General features: G+C 52.6%; 8 protein-coding genes across 8 annotated transcripts; 5 read left to right on the forward strand and 3 right to left on the reverse strand.

The window, feature by feature from the left end:
• Positions 1 to 1,802: 1,802 nt before the first annotated feature.
• Positions 1,803 to 2,507, reverse strand: K452DRAFT_310043 (uncharacterized protein; the record flags this gene model as incomplete). The annotated part of the gene is made up of 1 exon (XM_033543301.1): positions 1,803 to 2,507. The coding sequence occupies one exon, from the start codon at positions 2,505 to 2,507 to the stop codon at positions 1,803 to 1,805; it is 705 nt and encodes a 234-aa protein (XP_033395998.1).
• Positions 2,508 to 3,337: 830 nt separating this feature from the next.
• K452DRAFT_273928 (uncharacterized protein) lies at positions 3,338 to 5,161 on the reverse strand (the record flags this gene model as incomplete). Its single annotated transcript, XM_033539168.1, has 3 exons — positions 3,338 to 4,461; positions 4,513 to 5,031; positions 5,086 to 5,161. 3 exons carry the CDS (start codon positions 5,159 to 5,161, stop codon positions 3,338 to 3,340), a joined length of 1,719 nt encoding a protein of 572 aa, XP_033395999.1.
• Positions 5,162 to 6,986: 1,825 nt separating this feature from the next.
• On the forward strand, positions 6,987 to 8,145 carry K452DRAFT_196678 (uncharacterized protein; the record flags this gene model as incomplete). The annotated part of the gene is made up of 4 exons (XM_033535965.1): positions 6,987 to 7,454; positions 7,510 to 7,551; positions 7,607 to 7,810; positions 7,870 to 8,145. Coding segments are annotated over 4 exons (990 nt in total), but the record flags the coding sequence as incomplete, so codon positions are not given.
• Positions 8,146 to 8,883: 738 nt separating this feature from the next.
• On the forward strand, positions 8,884 to 9,953 carry K452DRAFT_319799 (uncharacterized protein). Its single transcript, XM_033544265.1, has 3 exons — positions 8,884 to 9,473; positions 9,530 to 9,621; positions 9,712 to 9,953. Exons 1-3 carry the CDS (start codon positions 9,059 to 9,061, stop codon positions 9,862 to 9,864), a joined length of 660 nt encoding a protein of 219 aa, XP_033396001.1. The 5' UTR covers positions 8,884 to 9,058; the 3' UTR covers positions 9,865 to 9,953.
• A 347-nt stretch (positions 9,954 to 10,300) lies between these two features.
• K452DRAFT_231027 (uncharacterized protein) lies at positions 10,301 to 11,216 on the reverse strand (the record flags this gene model as incomplete). The annotated part of the gene is made up of 2 exons (XM_033537135.1): positions 10,301 to 10,476; positions 10,532 to 11,216. 2 exons carry the CDS (start codon positions 11,214 to 11,216, stop codon positions 10,301 to 10,303), a joined length of 861 nt encoding a protein of 286 aa, XP_033396002.1.
• A 1,680-nt stretch (positions 11,217 to 12,896) lies between these two features.
• K452DRAFT_310049 (uncharacterized protein) lies at positions 12,897 to 14,238 on the forward strand (the record flags this gene model as incomplete). Its single annotated transcript, XM_033543302.1, has 2 exons — positions 12,897 to 13,011; positions 13,064 to 14,238. 2 exons carry the CDS (start codon positions 12,897 to 12,899, stop codon positions 14,236 to 14,238), a joined length of 1,290 nt encoding a protein of 429 aa, XP_033396003.1.
• A 1,645-nt stretch (positions 14,239 to 15,883) lies between these two features.
• Positions 15,884 to 21,883, forward strand: K452DRAFT_359929 (uncharacterized protein). The gene is made up of 4 exons (XM_033546305.1): positions 15,884 to 16,125; positions 16,228 to 17,666; positions 17,719 to 17,828; positions 17,879 to 21,883. The coding sequence occupies exons 1-4, from the start codon at positions 16,068 to 16,070 to the stop codon at positions 21,465 to 21,467; spliced, it is 5,196 nt and encodes a 1,731-aa protein (XP_033396004.1). The 5' UTR covers positions 15,884 to 16,067; the 3' UTR covers positions 21,468 to 21,883.
• Positions 21,884 to 22,368: 485 nt separating this feature from the next.
• K452DRAFT_289050 (uncharacterized protein) lies at positions 22,369 to 24,488 on the forward strand. The gene has a single exon (XM_033540765.1). It carries the CDS (start codon positions 22,391 to 22,393, stop codon positions 24,257 to 24,259), a length of 1,869 nt encoding a protein of 622 aa, XP_033396005.1. The 5' UTR covers positions 22,369 to 22,390; the 3' UTR covers positions 24,260 to 24,488.
• The last annotated feature ends 102 nt before the right edge of the window (positions 24,489 to 24,590 follow it).

The raw sequence follows: 24,590 nt of genomic DNA on the forward strand, positions 1-24,590 counted from the left end.
CATACACAAACAGAATATTGGAAGATAGGAGGTAGAGTTTGTCGATGGTGTTGTTGACAAGTAATTGAGAGGGAGTTGCGAGGTTTTGACCCCTCTCGCTCGGTTAAATCTACCTCCGCGTCGACCCACTTAAACCTACTTGTACCACGGTGCAGTTGATACCACGGTTCTAAGCCATACACACAGACATCAGGTTTTCGGTGGCATACATTTCCAAGGTACGGTTCTGAGTAAGAACAGTATTCTGGAGCTTCATTCATGAAGGCCTAGGCAAAAGGAGCGAATCTGATGGCCGTTTCTTTGGCCTTATACAGCTCCTTCTCTGTTTGGAGATTGAGGCCATACGCGGAGTAGGCTTTGTGAAACTCGGGTGGATCCTCGCAAATTGCTTTTCAGGTCGCTTTAAGCTGGTTTATGTCAAAACCGACATACTTGTTATAAAGGTAACTTTCTATCTAGCACTTTACCTAATTAGGCATTTTCCAACGAGAAGTCCGACTCGCGTGGGCTCGTAACTTCTCAAATACCCTCCTCCCCTTCCGAGTAGCTCGATCCTTCACCTCCTTCCTCATCCTTCCAACTCGACTGGCTCAATCTCACTCGGTTTCTCTTAAAGGACATTATCGTCTCCGTTCACAACTATGATAGCTTTGATGCAGTCACAGGATGTCTTCGCCAACCCGATGCTGGAGCGACCCACCAACGACCGTGTAGATAGACGGTGTTAACGGTAATGATGATGATTTTCCAAACCCAAGCTGCCTTGAGATAATACTAGCTACGGCACCGGATAGTTTGCCCACCCCAAGTGATAGTATCTACAGAATTATATAACGTGTTTCCTACTCTTTTAAAATTTTAGGTCTCTATACCCTTAAATAATACTTAGGAGCTCGTATATATTTTTATCGTTATATCTTTTTGATTACTATTATACCTTATATCCTTTACTTTTATATAGTTATATACTGCCTACCTGCAGTAGCATTATAGTCTAGTTATAACTACCTAATGAGTACTCTATAGGTATAGTAGATTTAACTCAATATGTAGTTAAGGGGTGGGCAAATTATCCGGGGCCGCTAATTATTGCCAGGTACGCTCCCTGAACTGACGCGAAAGGAGATGAAAGCAATCACTCCGAGGCGCCTGATGTTCCATGTACCTCACTCGAATATCTCATTGATAAATTTGGTGGCTCTCACGATAACTCCCTAGCAAATCTCATTATTCGTCATGGTCTTGAGACCAAGACACATACAAGGACAACTCGGAAGAAGGGAAAGTCCACGGTCTTCATTAAGCCAGCTGGCATGCACAATGCCTCCGTCGATGCACAGAGGACGGGAGAAACCTTCCGCCTCAAATGCGAGGAGGCTCGCAAAAACTCAGCTGTTTTCAATCGCCTACAGGACTGTGTCTTCGTCGCTCTCGACACTGAGTTCTGCAAAGACCCCAGAGACCCCGACAACATGATTACATCCGAAATCGGCATATCTGTGGCCGATAGCAGGGACCTAGCCTTGGCTGGGGCGACGTGGGCAAGTGTTTGTGACACTGTTCAGGTCATTGTCCGAGAATCGGTCTCTCAGCAATCAGGAGAAATCGCAATCCTAGGTAACATCCCAACCCCAGAAAATCAAGTGTCTCTACTGATCTCCATGCCTTTCTCCCTACACAGTAATTGCGGAGAATGCATTGGATGAACGCAGGGAAAATGCTAACGCCTTCGACCACGCGTATCTTGCATACTTAGCACGCAGAGCAGCAACAGAGCTAACAGACTGCTGCTAACACAGTCCCTAATAACACATATATTTGCAAGGTTGTTTCTTCATAACAGAGAGGCACGTCTTCAGAGTGTGAACAACGACCTTGGTCTCGCGATTTGTGTCTTCCTTGCGATGAATGATGTCGTCAGTGAAGCAAGACCCGTGCTCATAGATGTTTTCGCATCTATGGACCAGTTTGCAGTGGCGTATTCGGCATGGTTTGTTGTTTGACTCATAGAGGCATAAAGCTCTCAATGCGATCGGATACAAGGGGTCGTTCGGGTAATATTGAACCGGGTAGTTCAAGCCCGCTGGAAATCCAGCGGGCTGAATCGGGAGATCCCGGTCCAATATCTCCACCAACTGCTGGTTGAGATCCGTGGGCGTAGACAAGACAGGTGTAGGCAAGATAGGCGCTAGGGCCGGCGGAGCACTTGTCGACGCAGAGACGGGCGCGGAGACGGGCACAGGAGGCGCAGAGACAGGCACGGGAGGCGCAGAGACGGGCACGGGAGGCGCGGAGACGGGTACGGCAGGCGGCGGTGCAGAAACGGGCGCAGTGGTGGTAGGCATGGCGCCGAGAGCGGGGATGTAGGATAGCCGCTCCTGCTCTTTCTGTACCGATGCCTCAGGTACAAGCCTGACTGTAGTGTTTGGAAGGACACCTTCCGGGTCGAATTTTATTTGGCTGCCAGGCTGGGTCCACGGCTTGATGCCCTCGCTTAATAATATCATAGGTAGTTACAAAAAATGTTTTAGAAAGTATCCAGAGAAACATGCGCTAAGACAGGATTTTCAAGGCTGCTATACTTACGGGCCGTAGTCAACCCACGGAGTACTCGTGTCCGCCTCCAGGCTGTATTTATAGACAACCAGACCTATAGCAAGCAACAAACACCGACTGAATAAAAGTCATCTCAACTCTTATACAGGTTATATCGGGATCCTGACTTTAATGTCGCAAGACTTTCACGAAAAAGACGCCTCTAGCTCCCTAGGAAGTTAATCGTGCAGTCGGACATCGGCCACGATTAACCGGTCAGTGCCGGGCTGGCGACCAATATTTCGTATCCACCATAACAGGAGGAAACACTATCCGCACACAAGCAAGTCGTACGGTAGCAACAGTACGACAGTGGTTTTTGGCTGACACGTAGGTGCGGCTATTGTAGGCAGAGTGAGGTCATGCGCCTTAACGGTGTCCGTCTCCATTGTGAGGCTGTGAAAAGACTCAGGCCCATGTCGAGTGTTTGGTGTGAACTGGACAGAGCGCGTTTGAGCTGTGGTCATGATGAGAGTTGAGAAGAACCCGGAAAGGTCTTTATCCTGACCTGAATGAGATGATTGTTTGCAGCTGCTCCCAATATAGGCTCTGCGAAGGCGGTACATCATGTGATTATGCACGTGTAACAGTTATCACGTGCCATTTTCTCAACACCACGATGCACGGGCCTTCTCATCAACAAACCTCCTCACAAACTGACATTATCACCAACTCATTCTTCTTGCCTAGATACACGAAATCTTGTGCAGAACTAGAACTAAATACATACGATTATCTTTCTTCACCGACTGGCGTACCCGAACTGCGGCGCGTTGATGATTATGCCCATCAAGCATCCCGAGACAATTCCCGTTACTGGAAGAGTTATAAACCATCCAAAGTAGATCCAGGCCACCATTCTCCAGTTTATGGTCCTCCAAGTACCCGAGCAAAGGCCAACTCCGACTGTAGCGCCCGTGATGCACTGTGTCGTTGAGACAGGAAGAGCCAACTGCGTAGCCATGATGATGGTGATAGCACTTCCCAGTTCCATCGAGAACCCACGGCTGGGGCTGTGAGGGGTAAGTTTATTCCCCAGATTAGCCATAATATGGTAGCCGTAAGACCAAAGACCGATTACAATACCCACGCCGCCAAAAGCCAGAATCCAGGTGGGCACAGGAACTTTTGAGGATATATTTCCCGTGTTCCAGATTAAAAATATAGAGGCGTACGGACCCACTGCATTGCTGACGTCGTTTGCGCCGTGCGTAAAGCTTGCGGTTGATGCGGTTAAAACCTGTAAGAAGGAATACATGTACTCGGCTCTGTTGTCGAAGTGCTGTGATAAGACACTTCTTTCGTTCGCATCTCCCGAAAGAAGATTACGCTTTGACTGAGCGCTGATCACGTCCTTCTCGACTCCGTGAAAGATTGCCCGCTTGGCCAGATAGAAGAAAACCGCAGGCTGGTACCATTTGCCCTCAGGTTGCTTATTAGCAGCCGTCTCGGCCGGACTGGAAGCCTTGGGCTGGATTTCTGGGGATGTCGGTGCAATCGAGTCGGAATAGTCGCTCTTCGGGTTCGTCTGCTTCTCTAAGTCGTCGGCGCCGTGGCTGTTGCTCTGCTGGGCTGCCTGCGCCTCTTGCCCGTCGCTTGTCCCGTGGCCAGCCGAGTAATCCTTGATATCATCAGAGACACCCTCAGGGCGCGGAGGAATCTCTCCACGCTTGAGTAATAGTGGACCATAGGGGATATGCCACCACTTAAGTTGCCAGTCGCCATGGATGATCTTGCGCCAAAGGTATGGCAGGAAGAAAACACAGACCAGAAGAGCAACACCGGCAGCAACACCGATGACGGTTCCTGCAATCTCGCCGCCGGAAAGTTTAATCCTGGAAGAGGCTCCCTTCCATACAATGAGCACTATATATGGTCAGCTTTTGCAGCTCACTATGCTATATCTCCAAAACTTACTAGTGAGCAGCCCTGATGTAAGCGCGAAGTAAGCAGGGATCGCATAGAAAGCCTTCTTGACCGGATCGCTCCGCAGCATCACCCCGTATTTGGTGATTAGGAAAATAATGGCTGCCAGGCACGCAGAAATCCCGGGAGCCGACACCCATGCAATGAAGACTGAGGAGACTCCGTCTATGCTCCAATCGATTCCTGATGTTCCGACTGTCGCAATCCCTACGCCAATAACTCCACCCATTATCGAATGAGTCGTGCTGACCGGAAGGCCAAACTTTGTAGCGAAGGTAAGGTAAATCGACGAGGAGACAACAGCGCAGACCATGCCCAACATGAGCACAGCTGGATCGTCTTCAAAAAGCTCAGTGGAGATGACTTTCGTGCGGATCGTCTCGGAAACGCGAGCTCCAACACCGAGGGCTCCGCTGAATTCCATGACAGTGGCTAAGGCCATAGCCTGTTTCATTGTCACACTCCTCGAGCTCACGCTGGTAGCCCAGGAATTGGCTACATCGTTGGCCCCTGGAGAAGGTTAGCTTGAACGCTGTTTGCTAATATTGTCACTGGGTGCCATACCGATGTTGAAAGCATCCAAAAATGCAAACATGGTACCTATAGCAAATAGGTAGTCATATTGAGAGAGAACACCCATCTTGACAGGGTTGCCTTGGATGTTTCTGAATCGAAAGGCTGCTGCTGGAGAGAAGAGCACACGACTAGGAATATTTTCGATTGCTTTATAGGAACAAGGCCTTGCAGCACGCCTCTCAAGGCTGAAAATCCATGTACCAAGTCGGCCATTCCTATCTTCCAATGGAGAGGCATTACGATCAAACGTGCTCGTCCATACGGGTTCATCAACGGTGAGTCCCGAAACCATGCGTGACCATGGTACTTCTGGATGGGTCTCAGTCTTGGATTTTTCTTGGAAGCCTCTTGGAGCCTCGCTACAAGCGAGAGTACGCAAACCCTAGCCTATGCGGAGCGGAAACAGGCACACGAATGGTCCAGCGCCAAGTGATGCGGCAGCTTCTGTTGTATCGAAGGCGTCGCCGAGCGGGTGCCAAGAGCTGGACCGCTGCCAAGCCCGCCGATGCTAGGGAGCCAATCACATTACTCTTTGCTGGAACGTGGTGCTGATGCTTGAAGAAATTGGTGCGCTCCATGCTCCTTCGCTTTAATTGTTACTTGGCGGTTATCAGATAGGAAGATTCTCCGAAATGGATTGTGGCCACTGTAAGCCATTGACATGATTTCAGCCCCCAGAATTCAAACTAATGTCGTAAGAATGCGGCGAGAACGGGTCGCTCGGAGCAGTGAGACCAAATTATTTGTCTAGATGACTTTGTGAAGGAGCAAAACAGGTGAGCGATCACCTTTGTATTTTTGGATCTCGGCTGGCTCCAGAACGCTGGCGTGCATAATAGGATGAGAATTTGGCATTTTGGCCAAGGGGAGAACACAACGACTTGAGACAGTGACCACGCTATAATGTTATGAAATAGGAAAGACTTACTATGATAATTTATTCGTGTCTGAAGACACATCACATATAGTACTGTTCGAGCCAGCCTTTTGAAGCATCCCTGTCTTCTATGTGCATACAAAATGACATGCAAATACAGCCTTACACATATTCTAAATGTATCTGTGGTGAGGCTTAAAGACAATAATATAGCAATATATCCTTGAACCCACGTGGGGATCTACATGCATTCTGCAGTCTACGACCTTTTCGGTTAGAACTCAGCCCGACAAGTGTAAGTGTACTCACTCTAGAACTTAAACAGGAGCGCTGAGGGTAAGACTCGTAATGATAAGAAGAATGTGGTGGTCAAGAAACAAGAAGCATAGAGGACGTATTCACCCGCTGTTAGCGTGCGGTTGGAAAACCCCGTACACTTACCACCACCGCCAATCATCGACCAGACAGGACTTGAACTAGGCTGTGCCAAGACGAATGTCAATCTTAATATTAAAACAACCTACATGACAGCGAAATAAGCGTTCTCATATCCATAGGACGCTGTTTCAGGCATAAGAGGTGTCTCGATTCGGGCCCAGCCAAATGAACGAACAGCCATAACAGCCGTAGCAAGGTGGCGTCTAGAGGTCATTTCTGCACATGTCGACTTATTTACCAATGGTGGTCGATCAGCTTTCGTCTGGTTGATGTTTGGTTGTTGCTGTAAGTCAGGGAGTCGTGGGAGTCCTGGAGTCCGGTGGGCATGGCTAGCTTGGCGCTAAACCTAAAACAGAGCTAGCCGACTCCAAGAGCGACGAATGACGTTGCACCAGCAAGAGCCAACACCTTGACAACTCGGAGGACTTCATCCTTGACCAGCAAGATCAACTTCCCTTCTTTCCTTTCTATTCATTTCTGGGTGTGCATTTGCAAGTTGATCTCCTTTCACTTCTCCTCTGTCAGGTCTCAGCATAAGCAGCAAGAAAGAAAAACCATGCCATCTACACACCCCGTGATTGTCGTAATCGGCTCTCTCAATGTCGACCTCGTTACTCGCACCGAGCGTGTGCCTGCCGCTGGTGAGACGCTGATGGCAAAATCATTTGACACCGGCTTCGGAGGTAAAGGTGCCAACCAGGCCGTGGCGTGCGCGCGGCTCTCGCGCCCGCAGGCCAGCGCAGGGAGCAAAACTGCTGCCGCCGGAGAAGGCGGTGTAGAAGTGCGCATGATCGGAGCAGTGGGAGATGATGTATTTGCTGGAGATTTCATTACTAGCCTCGAGCGCGACGGGCTCGACACGACGGGAGTGCAGCGCATCAAGGATGAGAAGACAGGTGTCGCGGTCATTACGGTGGAGGAGCGAACCGGCGAGAATAGGATCATGGTTGCTGCAGGAGCGAATGCACGGGTTCCTGCAGAAGACTTGGTGCCAAATGACGCGACATTGGCGCTGTTTCAACTGGAGATTCCTTATGAGGTGGTGCGTGGAGATTTTCTTGAAGCGTGTTGGTACATACTGAGCTGATGCTTTGCAGGTTTGGCTGAACATCCGGGAGGCTAAGGCTAAGGGAGTTGATGTGAGCATCCTAGATTTCTTCCCTCCGATATTGGCATGTCTAATGCAGCGCATAGGTTGTGATCAATCCAGCACCCGCAGTCTCCCTGCCAGAGGAAGTCTACCAAGGCCTCGGCCACCTCGTCATGAATGAATCCGAAGCCGCTCTTCTCTCGGGAAAGCCAGCCGAGGAAATCACCCCAGAGTCGGATCTCACTGCCATCGCAAGTGACTTCATCCGGCGCGGCGTAAAGAACGTGATCATAACCCTGGGCGGCAGCGTAAGCACACAAATTCACTCCAAAATGTATGCAGCATCCCTAATATCGGCCTTCCACAGGGTGTCTTCTACCAAACTGCCTCCCGCCAGTCTCAGTCTCAGCCCGGCAAGACCATTTCTGCACAAAAGGTCCAGGTCGTCGACACCACCGCCGCGGGCGACACCTTTGTCGGCGCGTATGCTGTGGCTGTTGCACGGAGTCTTGCGACGTCAGAGAGCAAGAGCTTCGATATCGATTCAGCCATTGCATTTGCGAATAGGGCGGCAGCGCTGACGGTACAGCGTAAGGGTGCGCAAGCTGCCGTTCCTTGGTTGGACGAAGTGCCGCAGGCTTGAGTATCATATAGAGATATTATCGCTGAATTTGCTGTCTACCAGCTATACTACGGAGCTGAAGGAATCGAAGTGGATGCCGTGTGGGCCTTTCTACTTTTGCGGTGAAATCTTGTCAGGTACAGTCAAGAAGAAAGAACACACACATGTTGGAGACTGGATCGAATGATAGTTGATTGAACGAGAGGAGCTCTAAGCTGCGAAGATAAAAATAGCTGGGCTGACTAAATGCTAACGTGAAGTAAAGTCGCCGAAAGACGATCAAAGAGACAAATCTCGCGTCTCCTCCCATGATGCCACGCTCATGCTACTCGGTCAAAGCGCTCAATATACTGTAGCTAACCGCAAGAGCCGACGGGCCGATCTTTACGCAACAGAAGCGAGAATACCCGCCGAATATGAGCAAAGGACTCCGAAGATCGTCGGTCTCGCATCCCTAAAACGGTCTTGACCCCTGCGAGCATGCGTGCGTCCTCGCCTCCTTTGCAGGCTGCGTTTCAAATCCTCCTTCCTGAAACGGCTGTGACCCCTACTTTTCCCGCATTAGCGCTTAAGGCTGCTTGCTATTGCAATAAAGACCAAACGCCGTTTCTAGCGAGAGGATAAAAGGAGATGGCACCGCCAAAGGCTATTGGTGGCAGTTACAAGGTTACGCATACACGCTCGGCTATGCGGGATAGGCCATGGTGTTTCTCCGTGCTATATTGTATGGGATGTGTTACTCGTTTCATGCAGTGGTCGCCTTAGGTCCTGTTTAACTGGAGAGCTGATCCGCTGAAGGTCGTCTGTTGTTTATTAGAACAATACTGTCTCCATCCCCGTTCTTATACTTCTGCTGAATTTTCATTCTCTCAGAGTCTCTCGTTCTCATCACCATTCACTCGTTCTCCTAAACCCTTCCTATCTTCGCAGTATAATGAAGGTTCTTGCTACTCTTCTGCCTATTGCGCTCAGCGCGCGCTCCGTCTCTGCGGCAACATGGTACTTCTTGCGTTACAACACGCCTACCGACAGCAAGTTCACCGGTCTCTCTGGTGAGCTGGTCGTCCCCGAGCTCCCGGCTGCGGCGACGTACTACCTATGGCCCGGCCTGCAGCCAACGGACGGCAGCGGCGTGTACCAAAACGTTCTCGATGGTAAGAGTGGCACGTGGTGGTTCGGAACAGGGTGGTGTTGTTCCAACCCTAGCCTTCCCTGGGGAAGTGGATTCAATACGTATGCGGGCGAGACCGTCAAGTTTGAAAACACGCTGGATGCAGATGGAGCAAACTGGAGCTCAACAGTCGTGCACGAGAGCACTGGCACAAGCAAGACGGACAGTTTTGCATTGTGTAAGTCATATAGTAGAAAAAGACCGCGGTGTGGGTTTTGCTGACATTTCATACAGCCGAAAAATCTTTCAACCAGGCGCTCTTTGCCATCGAGCTTTACGACAGGGACTGGGACTTTGGCGAGCTCAAGTTCCAGAACGTCGTCATTGTAAGTGCTTTCCTCGTGCATTTTTTGTTTCGGAACCCCCTCCGTTGAATAGGAAATCTCTGGGAGTTTCTGGCTAATTAAGTTTTCCAGACTGCTACCGGAACGGATGACAGCTGGTGCAACGACTCGCCAGAAAACTACAACGGAGCCGCGTCCTTCTCCGTGACTGGAGTAAAAGCTAGCGTCAGCGACAATGTCGTGACTTGCAACATTGACAGCTTGGTCTTGGAGGGCCCGGCCTAAACGTACTACTAGTAATGAGAGGTGCAGCTGGATATTGCCAGAATTCGAATATCAAACCGTTTATCTGATGATTTGACACTTAATGAGGCACTGTGATACGGGATGCGTTGAAAATCAGTGATGGCCTCGCGAACAGCTTCGTAGGGGTATAGAAGTACCTGTTTCATTATAACATCAACGTCTGTCTGTCCTGGCAATGAACATGTTTTTATAAAGGTTAAAGCGAGCTGTATATTCGCTATTTAGCTATAAACAAATTTGATATTGGCTTCATGATTGAATACTGAAGGTGAACACCGTCAAATTGCTTGTCTTTTTTCTCGCTTCATTTAGCAGGGCGTTGAACTACGTTGACAAATGACCCGTAAGTCATCTATGGCTTAGCATATCACCCCAGGACTGGCCTGCGTGGTGATCTGCGTGATTTACGTTAACCTTAAAAAGACCCCTCAGTCGGCCAGCCGCTAAGTCTAACTGTCAACAGATCCTTCTCTACGATCTCCGCGGCTCTAGCTTTCAGTTCCTCCACGTCCCAGTTCGCCCAGACAAATCTGCCTTTCAGGAAATCCGCCTCGGGATTAGAGAGCCAGACACAAAACGCACCCGGCAGTTCTAATGACGGTCAGTAAATGGCGAAAAGGAAGTAGTATGTTGGGGTTTGACGTACCGATTTCATCCTCTGCTGTGAATCCTTTGGCTCTAGCCTGCATATCCGAAGCAATAATTCCAGGCTGGATGCTGAAGACCCTTAGGCTCGGTTCCTCCACCTGCAAATGCTCCATCATGTTCACAGCCGCAAGCTTAGACCCGCAGTACGAGGAGTAGTTTTTGGTGACATTGGAAGAGACGTGGCTAGCGAGCGAATTGATCGTGATAACCGTAGCCTCGGGAGAGTGCGCAACGGCGAGGAAAGCCTGAGTTGCGTGAAGAGTGCCCTTGACATTGACTTCGAAACCAGACCACCAATCGGGTAGTGGAGAAGTAGCCACGGGCAACTGGTCTGAGAGATAGCCCGCGTTGTTGATGAGAATATCGAGCGAACCATGGAGTGTCGCGGATCTCTCGAGAGCAGCTTTGACGGAATCGAAGTCCAAGATGTCGACGACTTGGTAGTCAATTGTGACCTTGGAGTGCTTGCGAGCGAGCTCTTTAGCTGTTTCCTCAAGTTGTTTCTCGCCACGCGCTATGATAGAGATGCCCTTTGCACCGGCTCTGGCGAAGGCAAAGGCGATGGCTTTCCCAATACCCTTTCCTCCACCGGTGATTACGACGTTTTTCCCAGTCGCAACTGCGTTGGTTATTGCTGGATAGGGGGCATGGTGGTACGTCGGCGTGAAAATAGGGCGTGTCATTTTGATGCTCAACTGATTTGTTTAACACAAAAGGGATGCGGATGATGATGGAGGATGGAAGTCGAAGTGGAAGTGCTGTCGTTTTAAGCTAGGACGCCTGAGATCCTTCAATCAAGTGAGGAGGTCATCGGCACTATTGCCGGCGATGTCGGTTCTTCAATTTGATTGGCCCACACAGGTTGATGCTGAATTTCTAGGCCTTCCAATTGGCTCGTGGTTCGTTTTTTATGGCGATGAAAAAGTTGCACTCTGCTTATGCAGCTGATTTCGCTCGCCACCTCGAAGAGCTTCAACGGTCGAAATGCTCATCTGACTTCTAAGATGGCCTTCAGAGGCTGATATTCTAATGACGGCAAAGACTGCAGGATAATTCGAGAAGAGCAAGGTTAGAATAAATGTAGAGATCAAAAGTACAACTCCTAATGTCCCATGTCTTCACCTAAGCAGATTTGATACTTATAGGAGGAAAGTGTCTACCTTACCTATTAATTAAGCAGGACTCTGACCAAACCGAGAAAGATTTTCATATTTTCTCTTTTCGGCGAGGTCAGTCCAATGTGAGAATACCCTGTGACGCCCGTCACAGCCAAGCGAGACTCACCGTCTGGCGAGATAGGGAAGGATATAAGCAGTCCCTATAAAATGCTTGTTACCTAGCCGCAAGCTCGAATCCTTGAAACGTATAAAAAGTTTTCAGAGCACACATACTACAAAAACCTTAAGTGGATTTTATATCTATTCCGTACAAGTATTATCATCTCGTTGGGTGGTGAATGTTTGACGGTGAAGGACGTTATCATGAACTATCTGGGTTTAAAGAGTATTCACTATATCAGTGACCTGGCGGCAAAAGTTTACCCCGACGGTGATTGTTAATGCATTAATCTGGAACGTAATTAGTAGATGGCATGGCAGTGTAAGCCTATGAGACTTGGGAGCAATAATAGCTTAGATTTTTCGACATGGACTTGGAGTGCTGCGTACTTTACTTACCTTTCCCTGTTGCACGTATCCGCTTGCGTGGATTTTTGACCTCGGCGTTTCCGCTTTCGTTGGCTCGCTGACAAGCAATGCTGGGAGTCTCTTGATCTAGCAAGCTTTCATCGACCTTCGTCTGCAAAGATGTCCCTCCTTCTTCGGATTCAGCTGGCTCTCCGCGGAGATCTGGAACCTGACCAGTGAAAACGTCTGCTGGTCGCTCGCCCCTTTGTATTCGGGACACCATATTTTCAGGATCCTTCATAAATTTGTCCAAGTTGTTCAGTAAGATGCTTTGCTCCAGTGGGTGCAAACGACCACCCAACCACTCCAAGTGTTCCATGGCCGATACGGTGGCTCCAGAAGAAGCCTTGGGCTCAGGGTTATTGCCTGAGATTTGCTCACTTCCAGTCATTGCAGCGTGTGAGAGGATGACTAGCCAGATGATCAGGAGATGGAAGGATTTCGCTCTTAAGAGTTGATGACACGGCGAAACGCGCCGAGCCGAACGCCCCCGCGTCGTCACGCGTTCTCGCTTGTAACCGGTGACATCACAAAACATCAACCCACTGGTGCCACCACCTACTCGAGTATTCCGAGTGCAACAAGTGAACAAAGAACAATTGGAAGCTTACTACGATCCGCGCACAAGTACTCACTATCATCACACAAACAGCTGGTCGCAAAGTACCGTCTCCCGCCATGGCTTTTCCGCGCAACTCAATCCGCAATTTTCTCGTCCATGCCAAAAGCGCCCTGCGAACCGCAATATCGGAGAACCAGAAAGTCACATTTGTAGTCGGCAACGAGTCTGCTGGTATTGAGTCAGTCTCTGCCCGCATCAATTGCGCAGGCTAACACCTTCGCAGACCTCGACTCTCTGGTTTGCGGTATCGTGTACGCATATATTCGCAGCCAAAAACCTCCCGCGAACGCTTTTACGCCGCTCTACATCCCCCTCTCCAACATCCCTGCTGCAGATGTTCAATTACGGCCTGAATTGCTTGCTCTTTTACCCCATGCGAACCTTCAGCCATCGCACCTCGTAACGCTCGATGATCTTCCGCCATTGGACCGAATTGGCGAGGAATTGAGGCGAGAAAATACCAAGTGGATACTGGTCGACCACAACGCATTGCAGGGCACTTTAGGCAAGGTCTATGGCGAGCGAGTGAGCGGTGTTATCGACCATCACGATGAGGAAAACAAGGTCCCGAAAGAAACAGGCGACGAACCACGTATCATCACAAAGACAGGCAGCTGTGCTAGCTTGGTGACCGACTATTGTCGCCCTTCTTGGGATACCATCTCCTCCGGCGCTCTTAGCTCCGGTGCTGCTCACGGGCAAGCCGACGATCAAGGCATTGCCAACGATGCCTCTCAGGTCAAACTCTGGGACGCGCAAGCTGCCAAGTTGGCGCTCGCCCCTTTGCTGATCGATACGAACAACCTCACTGCCAAGAAGAAGACAACAGATCACGACCTTGAAGCAGCTGCCTATCTTGGGGCAAAGATTATGCTGTGTCCGAAGACGAGTATTGACTTCGACAAGGATAAGTTCTTCGCCGAGATTGACGGCGCAAAAAGGGACATCGGAAGGCTGACGCTTTCTGAAATCTTGCGGAAAGACTACAAGCAATGGGAGGAAAACGGTTTCAAGCTTGGCATCAGCTCCGTGGTCAAGTCGCTTGAATTCCTGCAGGACAAGGCCAAACAAGAGGAGAGCGGAGACCAGCCGTTCTTCGAGGCTGTGGAACGGTTTGCTAAAGAAAGAAGCCTTGACATGTACGCAACCATGACGGCGTATCCGAGCCCAGAAGGGGAGTTCAGAAGACAGTTGTTCCTTTGGGCTCTCTCCGATAGGGCCATGGGCCCCGCAGAAAGGTTTGTTGCATCTGCATCCAAAGACTTGGACCTCGAAGAGTTGGAGGAGCAGATGCACGTTACGGAATCCGGTAACGGCTGGAAGAAGGTCTGGCGGCAAAAGAATGTCGGAGCGAGTCGGAAACAGGTTGGCCCATTGCTTAGGCAAAACATGAGATGACTCCGCAGGATCGACAAGTTCCCGGCGGGCGCCGTGAGTCGAGAAAAGGCGGAAAAGGAGACCAATCACTACACCCCGAGATTATGAGCTGAGTAGAGTCGTGGCGCCAACGGGAGCTTGGTTACATTGTTGGCAACACCGGAACACCATAAACTTGCCGAATGGTCCACGTGTATCCGTTGTTCCGTCGACGCGCGCGGTATCGCGGTGGCTATACTCCGTACTCGGTGCAGCGGTCTCGCCATTGCGCGGCGCGGTGTGCAGATGTACCCTTTTCTGAAACCAGCCTCAACGTCTCCACATGATGAGTTGGTGAGAAGAGGTTTTAGCAAGACGGCCTCTTCCAGCCTCTTCGAAGACACGGGGACCCATATAATGTATGCGCCAATAAATGATTTGTCTGACGACAGAGCAAGGACGGAGCTGAGCGGGCGAGGGACGAGCAAGCCCGCCGGCGACGTCGTGAACATCAAAAATCCACATTTCCGTATGAAGCGACAATATAAGCTGTAGCATGGGCTCCCATGACATCGTGGCCTGCCGAATTAGGCCCAAGGGCGGAGGTGACGCACGTGCGGGCGACCAGGCCTTGGGCTAAAGCGTTCGACGCTGACGCCCAATCAATTTTCCAGAAGGGCTGGCGAACGGCCCACCGGGCTTCGTGGCTAGATCCAGCAGCTGCATAGGGCTCACGAGTTGTATCAGAACTGACGGTGTGGTTGAAAGTCGGGCCCGAGGCAGGATTTTCTTGTTCACAGAGATCGTTCACAGAGATCAGCTGCAGGCCGGGGAACCACGGCGCCGGCGCGAGGGAAGCTGGTAAGTGGATGCCCAAGGCATAAGTAGTTAAGGTGGCACGAAGGAAGCGGCAGGAAGGAACCTACCTACTACTCGTACGGATACCCCGTGTCAAAACGGTCGCCGCAACCGCATGGATGCTTGGCGGCCGAGGAGCGGCACCGGCACGCGCAGGCTCCTTCCTTGCGGGAGGTGCATGAGCCTAATAAAAGCTCCCCTGTCACGACTCACGAGCAACTTAGCAAGAAAAAAATGACTGGGCTGGCCACCCAATGGGCGGGCGGCCTGAGTACGCAGTTCCTGGCATGCAGCACCACATCTTCTCCGGATCGTTGGTCGGGCGCATGGCCGACTGCAGCAGGGCGGCGGGAAGCACGCGGCGATTGGAGGCTGGAGGCGTTCTCGACGGCTGGCGTGCAGAAAGCGAGAAGCGACAAAGCTGCATTGACAGCGCATCGGGGCTCCGTGCAGGCAGGCGGTCCACTTGATCCACTGATTGACCGCAACGTCGTGGAGAGCAGCAGCCTTTTTGCGCAGCTCGCAGCATTTGTTTTGAAGTGGCCGCAGATGCGGTCAGGCAACTAACGCTGTCGTTGGCCCTTCTCGGGCCGCCGTCGCTACGGGCACCACATGGGCTGTCCGCTGCCGTTGGAGGAGCCGACGTCCAAGCTCGCCCGCTCCGATCTGGGACAAGGCGGTCGAGATCCATGCACGAGGCTGAGAAGAGCGGCAGGATCCCGGGCGTGTGCGATGAGCTGGCCCTCCGCCCCGGGGTTGCTCGCCACTGTGAAGTGTCCATATGTGCCCCGTCGCATTTCCCACATGCCCAATCAACCCGGCCGCGTAGCGCCCCCTGAACTCCCGGCTTCGACTCTATCGATAAGCCCACCACCACGACCCGACCATCTCTCGTGCCAGTCACCGCTGCCAAAGTGCCTCCCCACGCTCCTCCCGCCGCCCCCCACCCCGCCCAGCCATGGCAGCAGCTTGACTTCCCGGCACCGCCGCGAGACTCCCCTCATGGCGCCGCGATGATCAAGCGCAACCAGCACCTCTCGTCGCCCCCGCGGCCGGCTTACTCGTCTCCGCGTACGTTGTTGCCTCAGTCTCTCTCTGTGTCTCTCTCTCGCTCTCTGCCCTATCCCGCGCGACCCTCTGTACGATGTGCTGGCACCCGCTGACAGGAGGCAGCTGTGTCACCTACCGTCACCCAAGTCTCTTCTAGAAGTCCCACGCCCTCGCCTCCTGACCTCCATGACCCTACTTCTCGCGAAGCCGCGCGCCGGTCTCCCAGCCCCGTCTCGCCCTCCTCTCAGGCCTCGAAGATGGGAAGTCGGTTGGGTGCTGGCGACCATGAGAAACCTCAGCTAGCTGCTGCTGTGCGCCCGTCCATGCCCTCGTCTGCCTCCGCCCCCGCCGGCCGTCTGCCGCGACTCCTCCTGCAGGACATCTCCCACTACACCGACTCCTCGTTCCACCCCGACATCGTCTCCACCTCCTCGACCTCTCTCGCCGAGCTCGCACACCTGGTGAAGCTGCAACGGTACCAGGAGCAGCGCCGATGCCTGGCGCGCGTCCGCCTCCACCGATGGCTCGTTGCTAGCGCTCTTTCCACGCGTCTGGTACACTGCGGAGAGCTTGTCCACCGGACCCTGGTCGACCACTTCCGCTCCGACGAGAAGAAGAGCTTCGCGACGCTCTACAACGCGCTCCACGATGTCCGCAACTCCTGTGACGCGACCCGGCGTTATGCCTTGCTGGAGCCCGACCTGGAGTGGAATGGCCAGTCGAAAAGTTCGAGGAATGAGCGCATTCATTCTTTTTCTACTTTTATGCATGAGATACCCCACAAAATCCGGGACGAACTGTTGGAGTTTCTTTCCGAGTTGCGCACTAACCCTGACTTCCTTGCAAGCCGTATTACCAGTCTTTCCCAACAAGAGCTAGCCCAGTTGACTACTTTCCGTCAAGCCTTGGACCCCATAGACTCGGTCATGGCCCTCCAAGCCCGAGGCAAATCCGTTGGAGGCACGCAGAAATCCCAGAGCCAACAAGGCCCCTCGGCAGTAGAGCGCCTACTGTCTTTTCAGCGCCATGACCCTCTTTCTGCTCTCATATACACCATTTTTGCAAACTCTTCCGGCCCGGACTCGGCCGAGGATCTCCGCCGGACGGACATTTGGGCCACAACCTGTGCCAGACTCATCACCGAGGGAAAGCCCGGTAGTGACAAGTTCATCAAGAGCGTCTTGGATGCCTGGGCTGGTATGCGGGAGTGGCCCGGGAAGCACAACCTGGAGCTCTACCTCATGCAGATCCTTCAGGACGGCCAGTTCCTCCTTGACAAGCCCGAGGAGCAGCGCCCGACTCAAAGGGGCCAGCAGGAAACTCGGAGTACCAAAGATACGATTGCGTCCGATGAGTTCTACGAGAGATCCGTCAAGAGGCTGTTCGAGGTGATTGATGACGAGCCCAGTGCAGGCGGCATCCCGGAGGGTATTCTTGAGATTGGTATGGCCATCTTAAAGAAACTTGAAGACTCACGGAAACATCGCAAGGCTGCCGAGACTTTCATTGTCTCCAGATGGTTCTTCTCCACCTACTTGCTTAATGCCATCATCCACCCCGAGGTAAGCATCGGAAAAGGAGGTGTGACAAATATCTCTAGCTCACGTCGAACAGAGTCAAGGCATCATGACTGGCCACCATATCACCGAACACGCCCGGCAACGGATCTTGAAGGAGATTGCTATTCGTGCCCAGAAGCAGGTTCTGGACATGACCTACAACTGGTGGGTTTCCGTTCTGTGCGTGAGATCATTGTCTAATGGATGCAATGCAGGAAGCAAGCCGTCCCCATCCTTCCAGAGATTCGCACGCACATTGAGAGCATCATTTCAAGATTCAAAAGTTCTCGTGGCCACCATAAACCTGTTCTCCTTCCGGCCAAAGCTATCACTTCTCCCCGAGAGACTGTGGAGGTCCAGCCTTTCCTTGTCGTTTGCCCTTCGGACATTGTCACTCTTGTCAACACACTCTTCCCTGAGCGTCGCCCGTCGTCGAGTCATAGCAACACTGAAGGATCTCATAGGGGCCTGGCATCCGGAGCCTCCTCAATATCTGGCGTGTCCATGCCCTTCCGTAACCCTTCCATCTCTGGCGATGCTAGCTCCATTCTAAGTATCAGCGCTTCGTCCGTCACCAGCGATACCACTTCTAGGGAGCCGCTTCTTGAAGCACGGATGGCCGATGCGCGGGGTTCCTTGACGCCAAACGATGACTACCGCGAGCGGAGTGCGAAGGTCGCACCTACCGAGGATTATGGTCGCAAACTCCGGATGACATGTTCTGAGATGTCTCGCATCCTCGGCACTGCCGCCAGCTCGGGGTCTTGCCATCCATGTGCCGAGAGATGGGCCGTGCTCTTCGTTTCGTCCGACGGCAAGGAGCTTAGGACTCGTATGCGAAAGGATACCGAAATGGAAGACGATCCCGAAGAGGACTCCACTGAAAGCGATAGCGAAGACGAAGGATTCGGTGAAGGAATGGACCTGGAGAATGACTACCATCAGCTGAAGGAGGCCATCATCAAGTTGGTGGAGGAATATGAGATTCCAAAAGAGCTTGCGCCGGAGAGCGAGTCGAAAGGTTTCAGCAACCGCACCTCGACTCACCGTCGCGACTCCAGAATTCAGGGCCCAGTCAAGAAGGCCTCGGTCCAGTTCGGTGATAAGAATCCTTTCGCGAGTCAGAGCCAGCTTGCTACTATGCTGTCAAACCAGAGGGCCACACCTCCCGGAAGGCATCGACATGCAAGAAGCAACTCGAGCTCTGACCTTAAGGACCCAGCAATGGAGAAGCCCTCGGTGCTTACCACCATGCTAGAAGCGGCAATGCACCAATGTCAAGCCAGAGCGGATTTTGTCAACGCACATCTGTACTTCAAAACATTACAGCACTTGCGGAGACTCTCTTCACCCTCGCTGATACGGAATGGCTATTCTGCTCTGCTCAACTACTTCGGCCGTGGTCCTCGCGATTCGCTCGCCAAGTCATCGAGTGCAATCGAGGAGTTTGAAGCGTGGTTCGTCTGGCTGAAGCAGTCCCAAGAGCGTCACGACACAATCATTGAAGACATGACAATGTCTATGAAGAGCTTGAGGGACAAGATGTGGTACATCACCGACGTTCGTAACTCCGCTGGCTACGAAGAGGCCAAGAACGTCGCTCTCGCGCTCAAAATTATGGGCCAGCCGACCAAAACACCTGATGGCAAGCCTATTCAACCCCACAAGCCTCGCAGTTTGTCCAAATCTGCGAACAACTTCCTTTTGAAAACGGAAGCTCAAGTCCTTGACCTCATGGCGGCGCCACAGGACCACGGAGGTCCCAACAAGCTGGCTGACGAACAGTCTGACATGACAATGAAGTGGCTCAAGCAGTACGCTATCGAGAGCTCTTTCTGCAAAGGCGAGGAGAGGATACATCGTTTCTGTCTCGAGATTGACAAGTGTGTCAACAAGCTTGTTGGCGACGGCATCCTCGATGGTCCTGTACTTTGGTCCAGCGAGTTGTATCGTCGCGACAAGGAAATTCTCGATAGTGGTCGGCAGAAGGGCGACCTGTTCCTCACCGGAGTTGGCACGTTGAGCATTGCTGGGGATGAGGAATATGAGACACAGCCAGGAAGACCCGGATTGAGGAGCCTGGACTTTGCACAACGGCCCAGCAACAGCAGCTTGCGGTCCATCCACCGTAATGGCTCTCAGCAAAGCTTCGATTCGGGCAACTGGAGTGCTCCTAGGCCTCTGGACCTCATGGACTCTCAAGATTATTTCGGTGGCTCCAGCCCTGTCTTGTCGATTGATTCTAACACCACCTTCTGGTCGCCGTTCCAGACGCAACTCGCCACATCACCCACCAGCACCAACAGTATCCGTCCTCGAACGTCGTCTTCTTCTAGAGGCACTGTCATGCTCAAGCAATCTGCTACGGTCAACGATGACAAGCGTCGCTTCTTACTCGACCTCAAGCAAACGCTAACCGGTCTTTTGCTTAGTGATCTTGGAACTATCGTCTTCAGTGGCGGTAGCGAGACTGATGCCTGGTTTTCCAGCGATCTTGGAGAAGAGTGCATCCAGCGCAAGGAGGAAGAGGACAAGAGGCGCAAGAAGGCCGCGCGGAAGAAGAGCATGCGAAACCTCAAGAGTGCTAAAGCGCAGCATGAGCACCGTAGCAGTCCTCTTGATACCCTTGGCCGTGGTGAGCGCAGTGGACCTGCAGCTCCAGTGGCTACATACCACCACGCCGACAAAGATCATCATTCCGCCAACGAGCACTCCAGCTCGGCTAGTGACGCCACGGCTCGTTCCTCCGGCATGTCTGCCGCGAAAAAGGCCGGTCTTCTCGAATTCCCTTTCAACATTGCTTTCCGGCGCCTGTTGCGCAAGTTCGCCACTCACCCCAACCCGTTCTCCAAGCTCCACGCTCTCTACGAGCTTGAGCTCCTTATCGTTGCCTCCCTTACCACCCGCTCAGGTCGTCATTACAGCCGTCGCGAGACACTTCCCACTGTTCCCCAATCGCCTACCCTTGGCTCGGTCCCCGAATATAGCTCACGCGAGCCAACTGCCGCTCATCTTCAGGCTCAGAATTTGGAGGAGGCCATCGCCAATTGCGAAGGGCGCCGTTCACATTTTGATCAAGTTAATGGTCATGGAAGAGACTCGCCCTTCCGAGGCGGCACGGGCACCCGCTCACCCACTGGACCACCCAGCACTGACATGATTGTCGATGTACTGACCGGGCTGTTCCGTGATGCAGACATCCGTCCTAAGACACTCTTCCGAGACTTGCAGTATATTGCATCGTTTGTGCCCGCATCGATGCTTGACAAGACCGCCCGTGGCAAAGCCTTCTGGGATGCTGGCCTTGCTGCACTCGGACTCAAGCAAGACGTTTGTCGAGTCATGGTTGAGATTGCGGACGACATTGTCGCGTTGAACACGCAAAACCGCTCCGCAGGCTTACACGCCAGCGCCACGTCATCCCAAACTGAGTTGGAGAAGAACGGACCGTCAGCAACGACCACGACGCCCGACGATCCGCTCAACAAATTCACGATGGAGGATGCTGCGCGCATGCTCATCATCACCGCAAAGGAGGGTGATGCGGTCGCCGAGCGTGAGCTGGCAATCTTCTATCTTACCCATCCCGACTTGCTACCGCGCACCATCCTGCCATTGACAAAGCCGCACGATGTCTTCAAGGCGGAACTTTTGCAAAAGGACAGGAAGAGAGAGGACCCTGCCAGGTCCGACCCGGTCACAATGTGCGTCGCACAGCACTGGATGGAGATGAGCAAGCGTGGAGGCGACCAATTGGCAACGAAGTATCTGAGGGCCAGGGACGAGATGGAGCGAATCCCGTAAAGCGTCCTGGCCCCAGAAGCCCCTACTACGCCGTTTTCTTTACGTTTTCATCGCATAGCGCCGGCTTTCAGCGATTATTTGTTCAACTTCTGCGGTGGCATACATTTCTTAGCGCGCAACATTAACATCCCTCCCGCCCCCATCACTATTCTCTTTCCCGCAACAAGAGCCCCCGCCATATTCGCTCGCGCAGTTTTTCTCAAACGTGTCTTTGTATATGTTTAGAGACGGGTACAACATGGTTACGATCTGGGCTACGTTGTGGTCGATGCCGATTATGAGATTTACTGGAGCTGGGGTTAACATGCTTCCTTTGAATAGGACGCTGAATGCATGTCACGAGTCTTCTTGGTTACGGCGCAGCATCTTATAGCTATATATCCAACTAGTTTGATACGACATATTTATCTTTGACTCATGATTATCGTGTAGTGTTCAACTACTCTCAGCTGTCAACCGAGCCTTTAAGGCTCGTTGCTGTAAATGGTTAGCGTTGTCACGTGAGAGCCACGGTTGGTGCAATTTTCGGCGACATGAATGAAGCCTGTTGACTCAACTTTTGCCGACCATCGACGCGTGCGACTTCACCTCGTCAGAATCTTGGAAGAGCTGCAGCACTGCTGCTAGGACAACTGGAGAAATTCGAGCGAGTATTCAAGGGTTTGCGGTCGCACGCCGATTTCTGAGCCAAAATGGGTCCCGAGCACGCGTTGCCACTACCGGACGAGTTCAAGGATGTGGATGCCTATGTCGACTCGTTGTTGCATTTCGGCACGTCGTCGCAGATGCTGCGCACGCTGTGCGGCGGAGTGCATATCCTAGACTTCTTCACGCGGGAACCGGATCTTTACTCGGTGGTTCTTCCGGAAACGTGGAGAAAATGGTTCGCGACGCAAGAGATCGTGGATATCTTGGATCTTTTCATGAGGAAAGACCTCGCACAGTACTCGACAGAGACGGTCTCAGTTGGCGGCGAAGAGTCCGGAAAAGACACTCCTCCACCTGGCGACCTTATTCGGTTTATCAAGGACATCCGTCGCCATAGCTTGAAGCGGGATTGGCAGCCCATGGAAAAATCCGCCAAGCTTCCACGGCATATCGCTGTCGGTATGAAAGTCAAGAAGGTGCATGAAGTGCAGCACTTTGCGGAGTACGTTGACCGCCTAACCAACGATATCACTGCTTCTTCTAGCCACAAGATCACGCACATTGCCGATTTCGGCTCTGGACAGAACTATCTTGGTCGCGCGCTGGCTAGTCAGCCGTTCAATAAGCACATCATTGCCATTGAAGGCCGCCCGCATAATATTGTGGGCGCAAAGGAGATGGATGTCCTTGCAGGCTTGGCGCCGAAGAAGGTGCGCATTGTGAACAAAAAAGAGCATAGGGCGCTGCAAGACAAAGAGCTGCTGAAGGAGGGCAAGATGTTAAAGGGAAGGCGGAAAGCGCAGAGGATGAAGGAGGCGAAATGTGAGGATTGCGTGGATGGAACCGAAGCTGAGAAGGAGGATGTTGCTTCAACAGGAGTGAAAGAAAATGGAGAAGCTGTCAATGAGGAAGCGGAGCCCATCGATGAGACGCTCCAGAATCTTGCCCTGGAACCTGTGAGCGAGCCTTGGAAGGACCCGGCACCAGAGGGGCCCGAGCAAGAGCCAGTAGAGGAACTGGCCAAGGAGGTTGCGAAAGCAACTTTGCAGATATCGAAAGAGGGCCAGGGTAGTATCCAATACGTCGAACACAGGTTAGAAGACGGCAATCTGGCTCCAGTGGTAGAGCAAATTGTCGACGCAGGCACCCTGGAAGAGAAGGCGGACGAAGTATCCAAGGAAACGACCGACAAATCCGAGCAGCCCTTTGCCACGACGACCGAGGCCGTTGTGCCCACGACCAAGGCCGTGGATCCCAACTTGATGGTCATCTCGCTGCACTCCTGCGGCAACCTCCTCCACCACGGCCTGCGTTCGCTAGTCCTCAACCCCACGGTCAAAGCCGTAGCCATGATCGGCTGCTGCTACAACCTCATGACGGAGCGCCTTGGCCCACCGAGCTACAAGCTCCCGACGCTGCGGCCGAACCACCCGCGCCTCGACCAGACGGCCAACGCCTTCGACCCGCACGGCTTCCCCATGTCGACCCGGTACGCGACGTTCCCGCTGCCGAACGAGGACAACAGCGGACTCAGCGGCGACGAGGGCGTGCGGCTAAACATCACGGCGCGCATGATGGCGGTGCAGGCGCCGCAGAACTGGGGCCCGGAGGACAGCGAGGCCTTTTTCACACGGCACTTCTTCCGCGCCCTGCTGCAGCGCGTGTTCCTGGAGCGTGGCGTTATTGAGGCGCCGCAGACGCCTGATGATGTTGCCGCTGCAGAGGACGGCCGCGCCCCGTGCAGCCCCGCTGGGACGGGCAGCCCTGGCCAGCCGATCATTATTGGCACGTTGAAGAAGAGCTGCTACTCTGGCTTTGTGAACTATGTCCGCGGCGCGCTGGCGAAGATCTTGGAGAATCCGGAGGAGAGCGAGGAGAGGAAGGTGCTGTTTAGGGAGAGGGTGTACCCGATGACGGATGAAGAGATTAGGGAGTTTGAGGTGAGGTATGCGCAGAGAAAGAAGGAGCTCAGCGTAGTGTGGAGCTTGATGGCGTTCTCGGCGGGTGTTATCGAGGCTATGATTGTTGTGGATCGCTGGCTGTGGCTGCTGGAGCAAGAGGAGGTTGGCACGGCATGGGTGGAGCCGGTGTTTGGTTACGGAATGAGCCCAAGGAACTTGGTTGTGGTGGGATTGAAGAAATAAGAACGGTATTGGTGGCATGAAAGGTGTTGAACACAGAAGAGGTGTTGGCAAGACCATGGGGCGTCGAAAATGCGTTTTCGCACCGCACAAGGGAGATTGGCATTAAGAGCTATGGTGAAAGAATTTCCCCTACGCCCTTTGGAGTAGAGTCGTCAAATAATATCCGCTCCTGGTTTTCTTTACGTTTCTCTCCCTATCTCCTCAAACTCCATCACAGGCTTTTATCGCAGCATCAACTCTGCATAATCATCATCACAATAAGACTACCGCATACATATTTTTTCTAGCTTCGCCGCCCTCGTAAAACTGAGAGTAACACTCTACAGCTCGC

The sequence above is a fragment of the Aplosporella prunicola genome, assembly GCF_010093885.1.
Source record: "Aplosporella prunicola CBS 121167 unplaced genomic scaffold K452scaffold_17, whole genome shotgun sequence".
Taxonomy (NCBI): Eukaryota; Fungi; Ascomycota; class Dothideomycetes; order Botryosphaeriales; family Aplosporellaceae; genus Aplosporella; species Aplosporella prunicola.

Bases quoted from the DNA above. Each gene is read 5' to 3' on its own strand.
- K452DRAFT_289050 (XM_033540765.1), top strand. From the start codon at position 22,391: ATGAGGAAAGACCTCGCACAGTACTCGACAGAGACGGTCTCAGTTGGC.
- K452DRAFT_359929 (XM_033546305.1), top strand. From the start codon at position 16,068: ATGATCAAGCGCAACCAGCACCTCTCGTCGCCCCCGCGGCCGGCTTAC. The intron at 17,667-17,718 runs GTAAGCATCGGA...CACGTCGAACAG, and splicing joins ATGCCATCATCCACCCCGAG to AGTCAAGGCATCATGACTGG. The intron at 17,829-17,878 runs GTGGGTTTCCGT...GATGCAATGCAG, and splicing joins CTGGACATGACCTACAACTG to GAAGCAAGCCGTCCCCATCC.
- K452DRAFT_319799 (XM_033544265.1), top strand. From the start codon at position 9,059: ATGAAGGTTCTTGCTACTCTTCTGCCTATTGCGCTCAGCGCGCGCTCC. The intron at 9,474-9,529 runs GTAAGTCATATA...CATTTCATACAG, and splicing joins GACGGACAGTTTTGCATTGT to CCGAAAAATCTTTCAACCAG. The intron at 9,622-9,711 runs GTAAGTGCTTTC...TAAGTTTTCCAG, and splicing joins AGTTCCAGAACGTCGTCATT to ACTGCTACCGGAACGGATGA.